Source organism: Solenopsis invicta, chromosome 1 (assembly GCF_016802725.1).
Source record: "Solenopsis invicta isolate M01_SB chromosome 1, UNIL_Sinv_3.0, whole genome shotgun sequence".
Lineage (NCBI taxonomy): Eukaryota > Metazoa > Arthropoda > Insecta > Hymenoptera > Formicidae > Solenopsis > Solenopsis invicta.
In genome coordinates this window covers 1,982,599-2,001,499 of record NC_052664.1, presented here as the reverse complement: position 1 = coordinate 2,001,499, position 18,901 = coordinate 1,982,599, and the positions used below count along the sequence as shown (strand labels likewise).

At 34.7% G+C, this 18,901-nt stretch overlaps 1 protein-coding gene across 1 annotated transcript in view; it reads left to right on the top strand.

The window, feature by feature from the left end:
- The window catches only part of LOC105199688 (fatty acid synthase), a 38,365-nt gene extending 23,952 nt beyond the window's left edge, over positions 1–14,413 (top strand). The window contains exons 2-8 of the mRNA XM_039447343.1: positions 5,954–6,100; positions 6,178–6,531; positions 7,296–10,471; positions 10,690–11,158; positions 11,314–11,653; positions 11,754–13,252; positions 13,821–14,413. Coding sequence (XP_039303277.1) covers positions 5,995–6,100; positions 6,178–6,531; positions 7,296–10,471; positions 10,690–11,158; positions 11,314–11,653; positions 11,754–13,252; positions 13,821–14,194 — 6,318 coding nt within the window. The 5' untranslated portion in view covers positions 5,954–5,994 and the 3' untranslated portion in view covers positions 14,195–14,413. The remainder of the gene's footprint in view (positions 1–5,953; positions 6,101–6,177; positions 6,532–7,295; positions 10,472–10,689; positions 11,159–11,313; positions 11,654–11,753; positions 13,253–13,820) is intronic.
- Positions 14,414–18,901: the final 4,488 nt, after the last annotated feature.

The following is an 18,901-nucleotide window of genomic DNA, read 5'->3' as shown; positions in this document are numbered from 1 at the left end:
CTTCCTGTATATTCTTGAGCAGCAGTTGCCTCTCCATTCGGTCCATGATTCCGTCCGTCATCCACGATTTCTTCTTCGTATGTCTTGATGGTTTCAGATGTTGTTCGCTGGTCTCAAGGAGAGCCCGCTTTACTTCGCTCCACTGTGTATTTACGTCCGTGGGGTTTATTTCCTTTATTCGGATCAGTTTCCTATTGAGGTCAAGTGTGGCGCTCTCTCTCGTTTCAATGTTTCGCAGCTTCGAGACATCGATTCTTTTGACGGCAGTTCCACTCCTGACACACTTCAGCCTTAGCGTCAGGTCCGTGACCAAACGGGTTACGATCCAATATCTGCTCCGGTACGCCTTGATACTTTTTACCATATTTCTGAAGCGTTTGTTTATCAAGACATAATCAATCTGGTTCTTCACTGGCTCCGGGTTGCTCCCCCCATCGAGAGGCGATTTCCAGGTGTAGAGGCGACGTTTTGGTAATTTGTACCATGTATTGGTCACTACCATTTCTGTCTCTTGACAAAATTCGAAAAGTCTATCGCCTCTCTCGTTACTTTCCCCTAACGATATCGGCTCTTCTTCCTTGCCCTATTTTGGCATTAAAGTTCCCCATGACTAGGTTGACGTTGTCACTTTGTAGGTCCTGAAGTGTGTCCTTGATAGTGTCATACAAGACTTCTACATCGTCATCGTATCTTTTTTCCGAGGTAGGAGCGTAGATCTGTATAAGATTAATATCAAATGGCTGCCTATGCAGTTAGAGCAGCATGACTCTGTCCAAGATGGGTACGAATCCTTTCACTTATTTGACAAATTCCGAGTCAACTAGAATTCCAACACCATTGCTGTGTCGTCGGTCGTCTTCAGCACTTCCCGAGAAGTAAAGGGTTCCACCTTCGTGGGCACATGTGCCTCCTCCTGGCCATCTTAGCTCACTTATTCCCATAAACTTGATTTTCATCCCTTTCCTCGCAGCGAAGAGACTTTTAACGTTCCAAGTGGATATACGCAGATTGGACTTTAGTATTTTGAGCCGGGAGATTCTTCGCACCCCTTGCCCATCTAAGGGCTGCCCGGGACTAAGGGCCGTTTTTATTGGTTTCCTCGCCATAGTGATATCCTGGGAAATTAAATACACCGAAGTGGCCTTCTTCGATATCCTTTCAGCCGCCCCTAACTCCGAGAACAGACGCTGTTCGTAGCCGCTTGTTATGGGTCAGACGTTACTAATCTCGTCATATCTGACTACCCTCACTTAGTTTAGTCTGCAGGACGATGCAGCTTACCGGGGTGTGGCGCTTGAAGCCATAAGTGAGAGTTGGGTACCCCGTGAGTACTAGTCACCAGCAACCATCTATGCTTGATGCGACCGTTGTGGTGAAAGGGTACTACCTCTACGGTGTATCCCCATACACCCCTGCTAAACATCAATTAAAAAAAAAAAAAAAATTATATAAATTTGAATAAAATGTCTCACGTGAATCTTAAATGATACTAACGATAAATAAATATAATGTGTAAATAATATATATAAAAATCTTCAAATTTAATTTAAAACATTTTTTTTTAAATTATATTCCAAAATATTTTAAATTATGTATCATATATGATTTTATTTTATGACGAGACTCAACCATACATATTTAAAAATTATTAACTTTAATAGAATAAATGTCTTCAACATTCTGAAAAATAAAATAAACTTACTGTTGTGTTGTAGACTTTTTTCAATATTTTGATCCGATCTTAATGGACAAATAGAGGTTAGAACATTGCGTTCAGTATCTCTTCTCATAGTAGACTGCGAATGTGACTCTACGGTCATCATCATTCTATCGCTCTCTTCTTCTTCCTTTCTTTTGAGCCTTTTGGGTCCCACAGTAAGAAACTTATTCATTATTGAATAGCATGCACACATTGAGCAGGTCAGAATTCACGTACAGTCGTGTTCATTAAGGTTGCGACACTATTTTTTAGATGCGTTTCTGAACGCGCAACTATAACGAGAACTGAGAACATGATTGGTTCTTACTTGTGGATCCAACCAATTACGTTCGCCGCTTGATGGGCAAGGCTACATTCCAAAAACCATCGAAGAAAAAGTGTCGCAAATATAATGACTACGACTGTACAGTCGTGTTCATTATAGTTGCGACACTTTTTCTTAGATACGTTTCTGAACGCGCAACTATAACGAGAGCTGAGGACATGATTGGTTCTTACTTGTGGATCCAGCCAATTAGGTTCGCCGCTCGATGAGCAAGGCTACATTCCAAAAACCATCAAAGAAAAAGTGTCGCAACTATAATGAACACGACTGTACACATAACACATATGACTCAATGCACACAGGACGCTTCAACGCGTTACGCGTGGCGGATAGCCAATCATTCTTTTGCTTTTTTATTTATTTCCATAAAAGCAAAAATATGATTGGCTACCTCGCCACGCGTAACGCGTTGACGCGTGCTGTATGCATTGAGCATATGTATATATATGTAAAGCCCTATTCTTTTGTATCTTTCAAGTACGTTTTAGCTACACTCGTGGTTCGTAGCGCTGCGCTGAGTGTGCGCATGGGACAGGTTTTAAAAGCGTACGGTGCGATAGCCCACCAACCAATCATCTTGACTTATCTAACCCAGGGGACTTATCTAACCTAGAGAAAAACTCTAGGCATCGGCCGCTGTAAGTGGTTGTGTGCTATCGGTCTTGTGCGCTATCGGGACTCCCCCGTACGCATGACTAGAACTTTTGTCACATTTGATTGGTCCAAAAGAAAAAACATTTCTCCAAGAGCCAATCAGAGTGTACAGTATTGTTCATTAAGATATCACCCATAAAAAAATCTAAATTATTCGTTAAAAATTTATATTATATGTAGCTCGACATGCCAAATATACATGTGTGGAAATTCCACATGCTAAAAATTTACGTGGAGTACTCCATCATTCCACATACAAAACGCCGCCCCTGATCATAATCATCATCGTTATCATTGTTATCATCATATTTTATTTAAATCATTAATATTATCATTAACGCTGTAAAACTTTATTTATATATCATATATACATAAAATTCTTATATATAATGTTATTAAATAAAATATCTTATATATGATATTACATATAATATATATAAATAATATTTTTACACTTATAAAAACATAATAAAATTTAAATCTTCAGGAATGGCTTCTTCGATTCTTTCTTGAAACATATAATAACAATAAATGTTAATATTTATTTGTAAAAAATTTTAGCTGTGTTTTTATGTGCAAAGTATATCTCCAAATTATTTATAATAATTAGAAGAAACAATTACGTGTTTGTATTTATAATATTTATAAGAAATTTCAAAACCAACAAATTTTCTTTTAAGAGGCTATATTACTATATAAAGAAAGAGAAAGAGAAATACAGAAAAGAGAGGTAACTGAGAAAATGACACAAAGATGCATAAGAGAATCAAAGTAGAATGATTAAAAGAAAAAAAGAAAAATTAATAGGTGCGAGAAAGCAAATAATAAGATTTAAAAAAATTTTATTCTACTTCTTTGCAAACTTCTTTTTTCTTCTTTCGCTCTTTTAATTTTTTAAATAAATTTTTTTCTTTTTTCTTCCTCTTTTTCTTCTATTCTGCCTTATTCCCTTCTTTCCTTATTCTCTTTTAAAAACAAAATATTGAATATTTAACTTTTTTATCTAAAAATATATAAATAATTACAAAGAGAAAAAAGAGAAAGAAAGAGAGTGTGTATGTATGTGTGTGTCTGTGTGTGTGAAAATCTAATGTTGCATGAGAAACATGAAAGATAAATGATAAAATAAAAAAATAGAATAATAAGTAAAAAAAATATGAGTAAATTAACAGAAATACAAGATATAATTTTTTTTAATACTTTTTGTATTATATGAAAAAATGTTATTATTAGTACTTTAATTTTAAGTGATAATATTTTAATAAAATTATTAATTATTTTGGACATTAAATGTAGACTGAATTATTAAATTATGCAATGATTTAATTTAAAAAAGGAACGTTATTCAATGGTAATATAAATCGAAATTTTAATTTTAATTATATAAAATAAATGTTTTTATTTATACAACTATTCAAAGCTTTTATTTCTTTTTAGTTTTTTTTTTTAAACTAAAAGGACACAAAAGAATCAATTTGTAAAAGAGCGAAAAAGTGAGCGAGAACACAAAGTTACAAAAGAATGAGACTATAAGAGTGAGACAGTGTTAGAGAATGAGAAAATATGAGGTTGTGATATCACAAAGTACGAATAAGTAAATAATAAGAAAATTCATAAAAATGTAATTTAGTTTTTTTGAACTCTTTTCATTTTTCTTCCTTTTTCTAAATTAATTTATTTTTTACTTTCTTCTTTTAATTTTTTTTCTATTATTTTGCCTTACTCTATTCTTCTCTTTTATCCTTTATAAATCAAAATATTCAAAATTAAACTTCTTAAACTAAAAATATAAATACAATAAATATAATCAAACTCGAAATATTTAACAATCAAATTTAAAGAGTAAACAATGTCGAGTCAAATCTTTTTACATATCTAATAAATCACAAATTTATAATGTATCTACAAAACTGATTAACAAATTTACTAATTAACAAATTTACCACATATACAATATATACGTATTTTTTTTTTTCTTTTTTGGACTTACTTGTCTATTATCAGTACATTAAAATTCAAAATACTATAATAAATCATGTACTTAATTAAAAATTACTGTTAGGTCGAAAAGAGTCCACGTTAACACATGATTATGCAAGGCGGAAAGTAGAAATATTGGACAGAGAATCTAACTATTAAAAAAGATTAGTGTCGAAGATGATCCATATTAAAGAACAAAAATATGGTATTAATCTAAAAAAAGACACAGATCTTAATTGAACGATACTTACTCAAATATTCTAGATTCGTTAAAATAACAAATTTGTTTAAGTATAGAAATTGTGTTTGTATATAAGTTTTTTTGCCTTTAGGCTTGTTATATTTGAGACAAACATTTAATCGAGATGTGTTAAGATTGTATACAATGTTATTGCGTTACCTCGATTCAGCATTCGTACAATCTTTGCTCTGGAAAGTTACAGTTTCGAAAAATTTTTTTAACCGCGTTCAGTTAAACAAAAGTATTTATAAATTACATTTGTGATGTGCAGAATGATATAAATTCAATGACACAATCAATGCCTTGCAAGATCATTTGTTAACGCGGACTCTTTTTAATCTATGAGCATCTTTTAATTACGTACGTGGTTTATTATAGTATTTTGAATTGTAACATATTAACGAGAGATAAGTAAGTCCAAAACATGTAAATGTGGTAAATTTGTTAATTAATAAATCAGTTTCGTAGATACATTATGAATTTGTAATTTATTCCCAGGGAGAAATGATAGGTCAAATCGACGTCAATTTGACGTCGATAGCATCTAAAACGTTTCCAAGTCGAGACATCGACGTCAATTTGACGTGGAAGTTTTCCAACAATTTGACGTCGATCATCGATAGCAATCAAACATCAACAACATTTACAATTTTTGATAAGTTTAGTTAAATAATACCGATAAAAAAATTTTAATTAAAAAAAATTTTTTAATTGAATAAAAAAATTAATTAATTAAAAATTGCATTAAAAGAGATTAAATTAAATTAAATTAAATTAAAAGTTAATTCTTAAAAGTATTATTTGTATTGTTTTAAATAAAAATGTAATTTTTTAAAATTAGAAATTGTTAATCGATTTAATTATTAATTTGATGCTTGTACTGTCCCTAATCCTGAAAAACTAAAGAAATTTTTTTAGCAGTATTATAAATCCGGCGATATTGTAGCAATATATAAGCAAATTGCTAGCACTTTGTTGACTCGGTAGTTGTGTTAATAGACGTAAAAAGGTCAAATTGGTTTTATTTTTGCAGAGCCAGAATAAAAATTAATACGATTCTTCTACGACAAGGCAATGGTTGCTCATTCAGAAAGTGTCAATAGTCCCAAGACGCAGGAGTCCGTGATCAAAAATGAAATACCGTATTCCGATAGTGACATTGTTATTACGGGAATATCAGGTAATTGTCCATTATGGCACGACTTGCTGGAACGTTATGAGAGCGTGACGTATCGGCTAAATAAACACTTTTTCCAGGCCGCGTACCCGAATCAACTAATATCGATGAGTTTAAAAAAAATTTAATGAACGAAATAGATATGGTGACAGATGACGAGCGGCGTTGGACAAGAGGACTTTATGGGCTTCCAGCCAGATCTGGCAAGATAAAAGACCTCAGTCACTTTGATGCCACTTTTTTTAAAATACATTCCAAACAGGCACATGCAATGGACCCGCAGCTTCGTTTAATGTTGGAAGCAACCTATGAAGCCATAATTGACGCTGGTATTAATCCTACGACCGCGAGAGGATCGCGTACCGGTGTATTCGTCGGTACCTCTATCTCGGAATCGGATGAATTTTGGTTGAGGGATCCAGAAAACATAAATGGTGCGTAACTATGAAAAATGATGTCGAAATATTTTCTCAGTCAACTGTTTTAATTTTTCCTATCTGTCGCGGAGCACGATATTTGTTCAAGTTTCATGTAAACGTAAAGAAAACTAAGAAATTATTACAATTATAGATTCTAGAAATCTAAAAATTTATTTAAAAATACGAAAATAACTATGATGGTACCGATGCATTATATTACACAAAGAAAAGTTTCTTAAAAAAAATTTGAATCAAAGAAATTGATTGTTATGATTAAAACAGTATAGCATTACAATACGGTTAAAAAAAAGTTTCTATAATTTGAAGAAATTTCTTGGTTATTTTTTTTTTTTAATAGAATAATAAAAGAAATAGTTCAGTTGTACAACGCAAATCTATTTTTAATGAAAGATATATATTAAAATAATCAGAACTAAATTATTTCTTACATTACTTATCAATATTTTCTTTGAATTAAAAAATTATTTGTTCAAAATAAATTAATAAATTAAATAAATAATTTAATTATTACAAAAAAACCAATAACGTTATTTTTTGAAACCAAATAAATTTTTATTCTGTTCAAAAATACTTTCATTTTAATTTGAAAAAAATCTAGTAAAGAAGCAATTTCTTTCTTTTTAACATAATTTTTCTTTGAGTTTACGTGTAAATAATTGTTATGTTCATATTTCAATATTTATTATAAATATCTTATAGCATTAGAAAGATGACACGATTTGCTAAAAATAAATTGAGACATTTGCACTTGCTTCTAGGATACAATCTGCTCGGCAGTTCCAGATCTATGTTCGCCAACAGAATTTCCTATGCATTTGACTTTACTGGACCTAGTCACGCATTAGATACAGCTTGTTCCTCCTCCTTGTATGCAACACATCAAGCTGTAACTGCAATACGTGCCGGCGAGTGCGATGCTGCAATTGTCGGTGGATTGAATCTCGTTTTGAGACCGAACGTCTCACTGCAGTGTCTAAAATTAAATATGCTGTCCCAAGATGGCAAATGTAAAACATTTGACATTTTGGCTGACGGTATCGTGAGGTCTGAGGCGGTGGTGGCAATATATTTGCAGAAAGCAAAGGATGCGCGTCGAGTGTACGCGACAGTAGTTCGAACAAAGACAAATACAGACGGCTACAAATCCGAAGGTATTACGTATCCCAATGCTGAAAAGCAGTATGAATTAATACGTGATATTTATACCGAGGCAGGAATTAATCCCGCGGACGTGAGTTATGTGGAGGCTCACGGCACCGGTACTAAGGTAGGAGATAGGGTGGAGGTAACTTCCATCGACAAACTGTTCTGCAAAGATCGGAAGACTCCCTTACTAATAGGCTCGGTTAAATCCAACATGGGTCACTCAGAACCGGCCAGTGGATTATGCTCGATTGCCAAGGTATTAATCGCGATGGAAACAGGCGTGATACCGGCCAATTTGCACTTTAGAACACCGAATCCAAACATTCCTGCCTTAAAGGAAGGACGCATTCGAGTGGTCGACAAGGCCACACCGTGGAACGGTGGTCTTATGAGTATTAACTCGTTTGGTTTTGGTGGCACAAATGCACACATTATTCTAAAGAGCAATCCAAAAAGCAAACCAAAACTGACATCGACATTGAACATCATCGAATTGTTGCCGAAATTGATTGTTGTATCGGGTCGAACCACGGAAGCGGTGCACACCTTACTGGATAAAGTAAAAGAGCATCGTAATGACGATGAGTTTCTCTCATTGTTAAGAATGATTCATAATAATGATATTTCCGGCCATGAGATTCGCGGCTACGAAATACTTAACATTGATGGCACACGTGAAGTGACTGAGATAACGAGCTCCAAAGAGAGGCGTCCAATTTGGTTCGTATTTTCCGGTATGGGCACGCAATGGGCGGGTATGGGACGTCAATTGTTCGGCATTGAAACTTTTCAACGTAGTTTGCAACGATGCGCGGACGCGTTAGCACCCCATGGCATCGACCTCATGAATATTATCATGAACGCCACTGACGAAATGTTCGAAGACGTAATAAATTCTTTCGTGACTATCGCGGCTATGCAGGTTGCTCTTGTAGATGTTTTAACATCAATAGGTATATTGCCGGATGGTATAATCGGACATTCCACTGGAGAAATAGCGTGTGCATATGCTGACGGTGCGTTTACATTAGAACAAACTGTCTTAGCGGCTTATTCTAAAGGTAAGGCGATTGTGGAGTCCAAGTTGGAATCGGGCGCTATGGCGGCAGTTGGTTTGAGTTGGGAGGAGGCCAAAAAGATATGCCCATCAAATATCATTCCAGCTTGTCACAACGCCAAGGACTTGGTCACAATTTCCGGTCCGACTGAGTCTGTGCATAAGTTTGCAGAAACGCTCAGGAGCAAAGATATCTTCGTAAAGATGGTGAAAAGTTCCGGCTTTGCATTCCATAGCGAGTATATCGCCTCGGCCGGGTCTAAGCTACGTGCGTCTCTTGACAAAATAATCCCGAATCCGAAGCAAAGGTCAGCCAGATGGATTTCTAGTTCCATCCCCGAGTCTGCATGGGGCAGTTCACTCGCGCAGACTAGCTCGTCTGCGTATCACGTAAATAATTTTCTCTCTCCTGTACTCTTCCAAGAAGCGATTGCGCATATTCCAAAGAACGCAATAACAATCGAAATTGCGCCGCACTGTTTGCTGCAAGCTATTATGCGCAAATCGTTACCACCAACGGTAAACTGTATTTGTCTTCACAAACGGAATCATTCGGACAATCTGGCCTTTCTGCTGTCTAATGTGGGTGAGATGTATAATGCAGGTGCGCAACCTGATATCGCAAAATTATATCCGCCAATAAGTTTTCCGGTCGGTAGAGGAACACCGATGATCGGCCCTCTAGTCAAGTGGGACCATTCCACCGTGTGGGATGTGCCTAATTTCAATCAAACATCAAGCCACTCGGGAGAGCATATAGTCGAAATAAATATGTCAAAAGAAACAAATACATATCTAGCTGGACATCAGGTAGACGGACAAGTATATTTTCCAGTTTCTGGGCATATTCTGCTAGTATGGAAAACTTTGGCGGAACAACGTGGTACCGATTTTGAAAGATTGCCAGTAGTATTCGAGGACATACGCATTCAACGAGCCACTATTGTGCCAAAGGAGGAAACGGTGAAATTTTCGATAACCATTTTTGAGGGAACGGGCGACTTTGAAATCTGTGAAGCTGGTACAATCGTCGTCAGCGGAAGCGTCCACGTGTCCGAGGCTATTGCAAAAGATCAATTGAATTTGCCGCCACCATCAATAACGCTTACTGACGACGAGATTTTACCATTGACCTCCAAAGATATTTATAAGGAATTGAGATTACGCGGGTTAGAATATCGCGATATCTTTCAAGGAATTAAATCTTGCGATAACTACGTCGTTGCTGGTCAATTGTACTGGTTTAATCAGTGGATTCCGTACATAGATACTATGCTTCAGTTTAGCATTTTATCTGCTAGTCATAGACTAATGTATGTACCGAGGCGTATCCAATATGTTGCGATTGATCCTATTCTTCACAAACAATTGGTGGAAGAATTACCAAAAGACGGTGGATTACCAGTGTATCACTATAAGGACATCGAAATTATTAAATCGGGTGGTATCGAACTCAGAGGATTAAAACTTTCTTTGGCACCTCAACGACAACATACTCAAGCTAATCTTAAATATAAGCGATACACTTTTGTGCCTTATGAAAATGAGCATAGTCTAGACGATCTAAAACGAGGAAAAATACAGGCACTCACTGTCCTTTTGCAAATAATGTGTGAAAACATGATGACATTGAAACTGAAAACCGTAGAAGTTGCGGGCAAACGAGTTGCGAAAGATCTTTTGGCGCCCATCATATTCGATATTTTCAATAATGAACTGATATCGCCTATCGTAAGTGTATTGCAAAATTTTAATGTATTGTTTATGTTATTCAAAAAAAATACTTTTCAATTCAAAATTTCTAGTGTCACGTACAAAATTATTCCATTAATTTTAACATATTTTTAATAACATTTATTTCTGTTTGTGATTTCTTGTTTGTAACTTGTAATTTCTCAAGACATCTTCTCTTCAGTATTTGAAATTACTACAAAATCACTTTGTTACAGGTTGATTTACAAGTAATCGCAGCTTCTGTCGACAATTACATACAGGATTTAAATGAAATAAACGTGAATGCTAACGTCGTAATGCGCGATGTGAAAAACGTACCTCCTGCTCAGGATGTGCACTTTGTTATAGCGGCGGATGTTCTGTCGAATAAGTCTTACGTTATTCTCAAAAATTTGGTGGCTGCTTTAAAACCTGGTTGTTTCATTCTTCTGGAAGAAAATGCTGTGCACTTGAATTTGAAGACTGCGTTGGAAGAAAATGATCTATCGTTGGCTGGGAAACAAACTGATCCGGTAGGAAAAACTTACTTGTTGCTAAAGAAACGGGAAAAAAAGAGAGAACCGATGGTAATACAAATCACAGACAAAAATCTCTCGTGGTTAGAGGATGTAAAAACAACGTTAAAGAAATGTAATAGCAAAAATCAAGAAGTGCTCTTTGTATCCCAGGATGAAGAAACGCTTGGTAAGCGTTATTATAAAATATTATAGATAAAATGTTATAAAATATTATCAATAAAAAATTATTTTAAACCTTTAAACCTTTTTTCAAGTGCCTTGTAATGCTAAGTTTTCAAATAAGATCAAAGCAATTGAATCAAAATCTTTTTTTATTCATAGGTTTAGTCGGACTCATGTCTTGCATACGACGCGAAGCAGGCAATGCAAATGCGCGCTACGTTTTTATCCAGGACAAGAATGCTCCCAAATTTGACTTATCTGAGAAGTTTTACACAGAACAGTTAAACAAAGGATTGACTGCCAATGTGCTAAAAGGAGGACAATGGGGCAGTTATCGACACGTACCTTTGGATGTATCTTATTTAAAGGTGCATCATGTATATGCCAATACGTTGAAGAGGGGTGACCTCAGCACCTTGAAATGGATTAAAAGCCCATTAAATCAAAATTTTCTTAATAAGAAACTTTGTTACGTATACTATGCTCCAATAAACGTCAGGTAAGTTTCAACTTAGTATTCTTTAGAAATAATTTATTGAAAATTTAGGTAATGCGGAATTTCTACTAAAATAAAAAAAAATAAATTATACAAATGTTAGGGATATCATGTTGGCGAGTGGCAAACTACCACCAGACGTCTTGCCACGGAATGTGGCTACGAAAGAGTGCGTATTGGGATTTGAATTCTCCGGGAGAGACGTTGACGGTCATCGCGTAATGGGCATAGTTAAAGCTAAAGGATTAGCGACCACTGTAGTAGCGGATCTTGATTTTCTTTGGGATGTACCTGAAAAATGGACTTTAGAAGAAGCGGCAACAATACCTTTCGCTTATGCTACTAGTTACTATGCTCTATTTATACGGGGTCAGTTAAAAGCAGGCGAAAGCGTATTAATCCATGCTGGTAACTGCGGTGTCGGTGAAGCAGCGATTGCCATTGCTCTGCATGCTGGTTGTATAGTCTTCACTACGGTCGATACTCCGGAGAAGAGAGAATATCTCAAGAAAGTCTTCCCGCGATTGAACGACAGACACATCGGCAATTCTAGAGATAGGAGTTTTGAACAATTTATTTGTATTGAGACACAAGGACGTGGAGTCGACATTGTAATGAATTCATTGCCAGAGGAGAAATGGCAAGCTGGCATTCGGTGCCTCGCGTGTTATGGCCGTTTCCTTGAAGTCGGCAAGTATTTGTCGAATGACGACCATATAAGAATGTCAATGTTTTCAAACAATATTTTTTTCCATAGTATATTGTTGGACACGTTATTCGGAGAAGACGTGGGAGAAAAGGACAAAGTGATAAAGAATGAACTAGTAAAACTCGTTTCAGAAGGAATCAAGAATGGCGCGGTACGTCCGCTCCAATCGACTGTCTTTTTAAACCAACAGCTTGAGCAGGGATTCAGATTTATGGCTACGGGCCAGCATTTCGGTAAAGTGCTACTGAAAATCCGTGATGAGGAACCGAAGAAGTGCATAATACCAACGCCAAAGACAGTAACAGCGATTCCGCGTACTTTCATGAATCCGGAGAAATCATACATTTTGGTCGGCGGTCTTGGCGGGTTTGGTTTGGAACTGTCCGATTGGATGATCAGCCGTGGCGCCAAATTCATTGTTTTTGTATCACGCTCAGGCATACGCACCGGTTATCAAGAATTTTGTGTGCGTCGCTGGCGCGAAAACGGCGTAAAAATCATTATTTTCACAGAAGATGTTACGACATTATCAGGTACTAAACGCTTGATCCAAGAAAGCAATCGGTTGGCTCCGGTAGGTGGTGTATTTAATCTGGCAGTCGTAATACGTGATGCTCTATTCGAAAACCTGGAAGAAGCCGATTTCAAAGCGGTTATTTCACCAAAAGTCAACATTACAAAAAATTTAGACGCAATATCGAGAATGTTCTGCCCATCGCTAGATTATTTTGTGGTGTTTTCATCTTTGTCAGGCAGTCGCGGTAACATTGGTCAAACCAACTACGGTTTTGCAAACTCAGCCATGGAGAGAATAATGGAAAAGAGACAGGCTAATGGTTTACCTGGTCTTGCCATTCAATGGGGTGCCATTGGAGACGTTGGCTTAGTCTTTGGTAATATAATAATATATGAAAATTTTGTTAAATGATAGAAGATACCTGTTTCGAGAAAACAGGAATCTTCTCTGCTTTAACCCTCAGCTAATATACTGGGTGTCGTACAACAAAGCTGCTTTACAAAAATGCTTGGCATTCATAAATCGTTCACTCCTGCTCTTCTAAATATTTTGAATATGTTCAATTTCTCGATTTTCGCACCTATTTAGACTTTTACTTAATCTTCTGGCGTCTCGATTAAAGAAAAAATTGTCCAAATTCTATGCATTAGATATCAAAATATATTATATGCAATTAAAGATGGTCGTGTGACGTACACCCATGTGTGGCAAAATATCAAATCCAATACAGTGTGTCAGCTGAGGATTAATAAAATTCTTGAATAAATCGTTTCCAAATCTTTCTTTTGCCTTTTCTTTGTTTTATAAAATTTCAATCTTTATTTTATGTACTTTCCAAATATAATTTATAAAATTATAATGACACGATACCTAATGTATATAACGTTTGAAGTTTATTGATTTTATATATACACAATTTCTCTTATACATTTTTAATTTTTCAGAAATGATGGGAGGTAACGACGCCAAAGTGTTCGGTACTATACCACAACGCATATCGAGTTGTCTCGCAACGATTGACGTATTTCTTCAACAACCGCATCCAGTACTGGCTTCTTCGGTTTTAGCTGAAAAATATAAACCCGACGATGGCAACAATGTCGATCTTGTCGCAACCATTGTCAATGTTTTAGGCATCAAAGACGTTGTTTCGATTAATCCCAATATTACCTTAACCGACTTAGGTATGGATTCGCTAATGGGCACAGAGATAAAACAGACTCTTGAGGAGAATTATAACATCGTATTATCAGCGCAAGAGATCCGTGCCTTAACCATTACAAAACTGCGAGAATTATCTTCGACAGATAGCGCATAAGTTTTGCTTGATATAACAAAAATATGAAAACTAAATATTATACTGTAAAGCTATACATTATGTTGTAAAACTACACATTTTTACTAGTTTATTCTTGCAAATTAGAAAGTATAAAAAAAATAATATAATCCAAATTGCGGGTGTGGTAGTGATATATTCAAATATTTGTAACTTTTGAACAAATCAATAAAATTTAAAAAACCTTTATTAGGAAATAAAGTTTAATATTTATATTTTAATAAGAAAACAATGCCAGCAAATTTTTTAAAATTTAATTGCTTTACTTCGGGACATAAAGTCTTACAATTTTGAACTTGCTGTAAAAAAAAAGACATTTGACTCCAAAGATTTATCTTTTTTATTCATAATTTACAATCTCATATCGTCTTCACTATTATCTTCTCCTAAATATGTATGATTTCGGGATCGAAAGTTATCACTTTTTGACAGAATAATATGCCATTTTTTCAAGATAAAACTAACAATTAGTTCTATAATAATTTTCTAGATAAATTTAGAAAAGTTTACATGTTCCTCGAAATTGCGTGCCGCATTTTTGCAGAAATTATGCCTATTTTTACTAACACAAATTAACTTTAATTTCAAAATCAGTTTAACTTACTCTTTATCTTTCTTTAATTATAAGAATTGGAAAACTGATTCCTCATGATGACCTGTGAACACTTTATGCTGATATGTGTATATAACTGATAGATCAGGTCAATATACGTTATCAAAAAAATAAAAAATATATAATTAAAGCACAATATTTATATAAACAAATATAAAATTATAGCTTTTTTTACTAGTTTTGCAAATGCAGAATAGCATCTGGCATAACTTGTCTCTTATTTATTTAAATAAGATACAATTATAAAATATATATCAATATAATACAATAATTAAATTAAATATAAACAAATTTTATTAAAAAAACAATTAAAAAATATTGTTTGTTCATTGGAGTGTAGATCGAGGTTTCTTCATATAAGGACCTATTTCATTTATTGATATAAATATTGATGTTTCTTAACAATACTATGATGCACACAGCACTACAGGACCGCATGCCTTTTTCTAGACGTCTTAGAGTCAACATTTGAAGGATGTCTGCAGACGTCTATGCAAAGTCGATTTGCAATCAACTTTGAAAACCTGACTTGGATGAGTCGACATACAGTCGATATATGGACGGTTGTATTCTTAAGGAATGTAGAAATTCAGCGGAAAATTTAGTAACGTTGCCCGACCTTAGTTTGCTATATGCGGATGAATAATTATGGATGAGTTAAATTAATATATTATTATACGCGAATATTCTACTTTGGCTCTTTATTGCCACTACTTTATTAAAAAATTATGATATTGCAATGTTTCCGGAATATTACTGACATATGCCATGCGATGTTGCAAGCATATTGTTAATTTATGTTTCTGCAATGTCTCCATAACATTGCATTGCAATCTGCAACATTGCAACGTTGCTGCAATGTTGCTGAAATTTTCTGTGCTGTATGAGTATAAGTATAAGCGTTTGTAATAAAAAAAAAGACATTTGACTCCAAAGATTTATCTTTTTAATTCATAATTTACAATCTCATATCGTCTTCACTATTATCTTCTCCTAAATATGTATGATTTCGGGATCGAAAGTTATCACTTTTTGACAGAATAATATGCCATTTTTTCAAGATAAAACTAACAATTAGTTCTATAATAATGTTCTAGATAAATTTAGAAAAATTTACATGTTCCTTGAAATTGCGTGCCGCATTTTTGCAGAAATTATGCCTATTTTTACTAACACAAATTAACTTTAATTTCACAATCAGTTTAACTTACTCTTTATCTTTCTTTAATTATAAGAATTGGAAAAAGGTAAAGAATAAGTTAAACCGAGATTAAAGTTAATTTACGTTTAACTTAAGGGAGTTTAGGGAGTTGTGAGCCATGGGGAGTTGTGAGCCTGCAATCAAAGTCGGCCATAAATAAAATTTTAATATGTTTCATCTACGGTAAAATTTTTTTCTTCATGCAATCTTACTTTTTGACTAGCACTCGTCGCGTCAACACACAATCTAATTTTCTCTCCAGATTTTTATTTTTAATTTTTTTTATAAAGTTTTTTTGATTATATGTATTCGTAATATTACTTATTTTTTTGAGCTGATTGCAAAAATAAATATATTACAAAATTATTACTGGTGTACTACCGTTTCAATGCACAAAAGGAATTTTGCATGAACATTCGACGTGTTAATTATTATGTGACTATTTTGATAACGCAGCATTTGGGGAATTGTGAGCCACCACTTTTGGGTGTTGTGAGCCACTATATTTTTGCCATTTTTTTAACTTAAGTTAACATCTTTCATGCTTATTTCGCAAAATTCATGCATAATTTGGATGTGCAATTTTATAGTGAATTTAGTAGTTTTCGTAATTTCTTCATGTTTTAATTGTAGTCATCATGCCGCATCATAAGTATACAAGTGAATCTAGTAAGCCAGCGATCGATATTAATGCCATAGTCGCTGCCATCAAAGAGGTGACGATTGAGAAGAAAGCGGTGCAGTCCGTTGGTCGAGCATATAACATCGATAGGTGCAAATTGACCCGCTATATTTTGAAACTAAATGAAGCAAACCAGATTCTTCAACCGCTTTAAATGCAAAATTGGGCGATTTTGTTTCATCGCTAAGTGGCCACACTGGCGGGAAGAAATTAAACAAAAACAATTCCATACATTGTAATGAATGCGATCGAGTTGTTTGAAATATGTGCCAATTTAAAAACCGACTATTATACCTGTGTTCACTGCGAATCGGACTAATCAGATTATACGGACTTTATTTTTTTATCAGAATTACTTTGATTTTCTTTTTTCTTCAATTTAAATAAAAAATAATCACCAAAATATGTCATTATCTTTCATTTTAAGTTGTGGCTTATAACTCCCCAAAATTTTTGAAAATTTAAAAAATACATCTCTTTTCAAACACATCAAAATTTTACAACTGTTATGCTTTTCAATAAACTTCTTAAGCCAGTAGTTGCCTTTTGAGGTGTACTAGAGAATCCAACTTTTCAGGTGCGTAAAATATCAACTTTTGTAGTAGTTATCGTTCAAAAACAAAACCCGGCTCACAACTCCTCAAACTCCCCTACTATTTGTCATTGTCTAATCCTTAAAACTAGAAAAAGATAAAAAGTTAATTAAACTACGATTAAAGTTAATCTGCATTGATAGAAATGAACATAATTTGCCACTCTTCCTGTGAGGCTCCCTAATTTTAAGTGCTAGATTTTATGAGGCGTTAACGCACATTAGTTCAAATGTTTTATTTTTTGAGTCAATAATTTATAGCAAATAAATATAGCAATAAAAATAGCAAATATCTTAAATTGGTGTAAGACTTTTCTTCCTTTTGAGTGTTTCTATGTTTATAATTTAAACTTTATTTTGGGAACATCTGCATAATATAATGTACTGCACGTGGCATATAACGTAACACCTCCCTCATAAGGCACTGTCATGCTTGTTGTTGTGGTCTCAAGGACTTATAAGCACTTACAGTTCCCTAACAATTTAAACTTGATTTCTTAGCATGGCTATCTTGGATTATATGCTGCTAAAGCTAGAATTATGTGCAATTTATTCTTATAACATATTGTTACGACCGAGAAGATCGTCTCGTATTCGTGCACTAATGCTCTACAAAAATACAACTAAAGTCTCTCGTCGCGCTCCCGAAGCAGCGCCTGCATTTCCTCGTCACGTTGCCGCTGCAGTAGATATTATAGGCGGTTTCTGGACCACTTAGTGGTGGGGGAAAGGGGAGATGTGTGACGTTGATGGGCTATCGGGATGTGCGCTATCGAAACCCTCCCGTGCTGACTATTATTAATTAAATAGCAGAGGCGTTTATCGTGTGCTGACTATATTTTAAGTTTGTATTTGCCTATCTAATAGGCAAACATAAGCAAACGAGAATGGAAAAGCTATGAAAAATTTTTGCGTTTTATGGGAATGGGCGATGGGAATAAAGAATTCAATCCATATTATCTACAAAATATTGCTATATTCATGTTCGACATGAAAATATAATTTTAATATTATGTATTATATACATAATTTTTTTACGACATGTCTATAAGTGTGCTAAACATTTAGTCTAACGTCAATCTTTTTTTGTTACATGCAACGAAAAGAGACTTGTCAAAGTGCAATGTATATTGCCAACAAATTACGTCCTTATTTAATAGCAGAAACCCAACAGGTCGAATAAAAAATTGTTTCGCGCAAACTCATTTGCCTACAAGACGGCCCGAGGATGCCTTTCGAAGTATTCGGTACTGAGTTGGGTGATTTCGCTTGTTGAAAAGATAAGGACAGTATATAGAACTCAAACGGTAATGGAATTAAAAATATCGATATTATTGACATTTTTAGTTCCACTTAGTAGATGGCGTAGGACCGTTGGAGTTCGACCGTCACTCCAGCATCGCCTTAAATTGATATAACAAGAAGGGATTTTATCTCTTTTTTAAATAATGCAAACGTATGTATTATATTGTTATGCCCGTTTTTCAGCTTGAGAAGCTGGCCGAAGGAACATCGACTAGACAGAAGAAGCGCGGTCGGTTTTTGTTGTGTTTCTGGGACGCAAAGCTGTCACGAGATATTTAGAATAATTCCGCCACGAT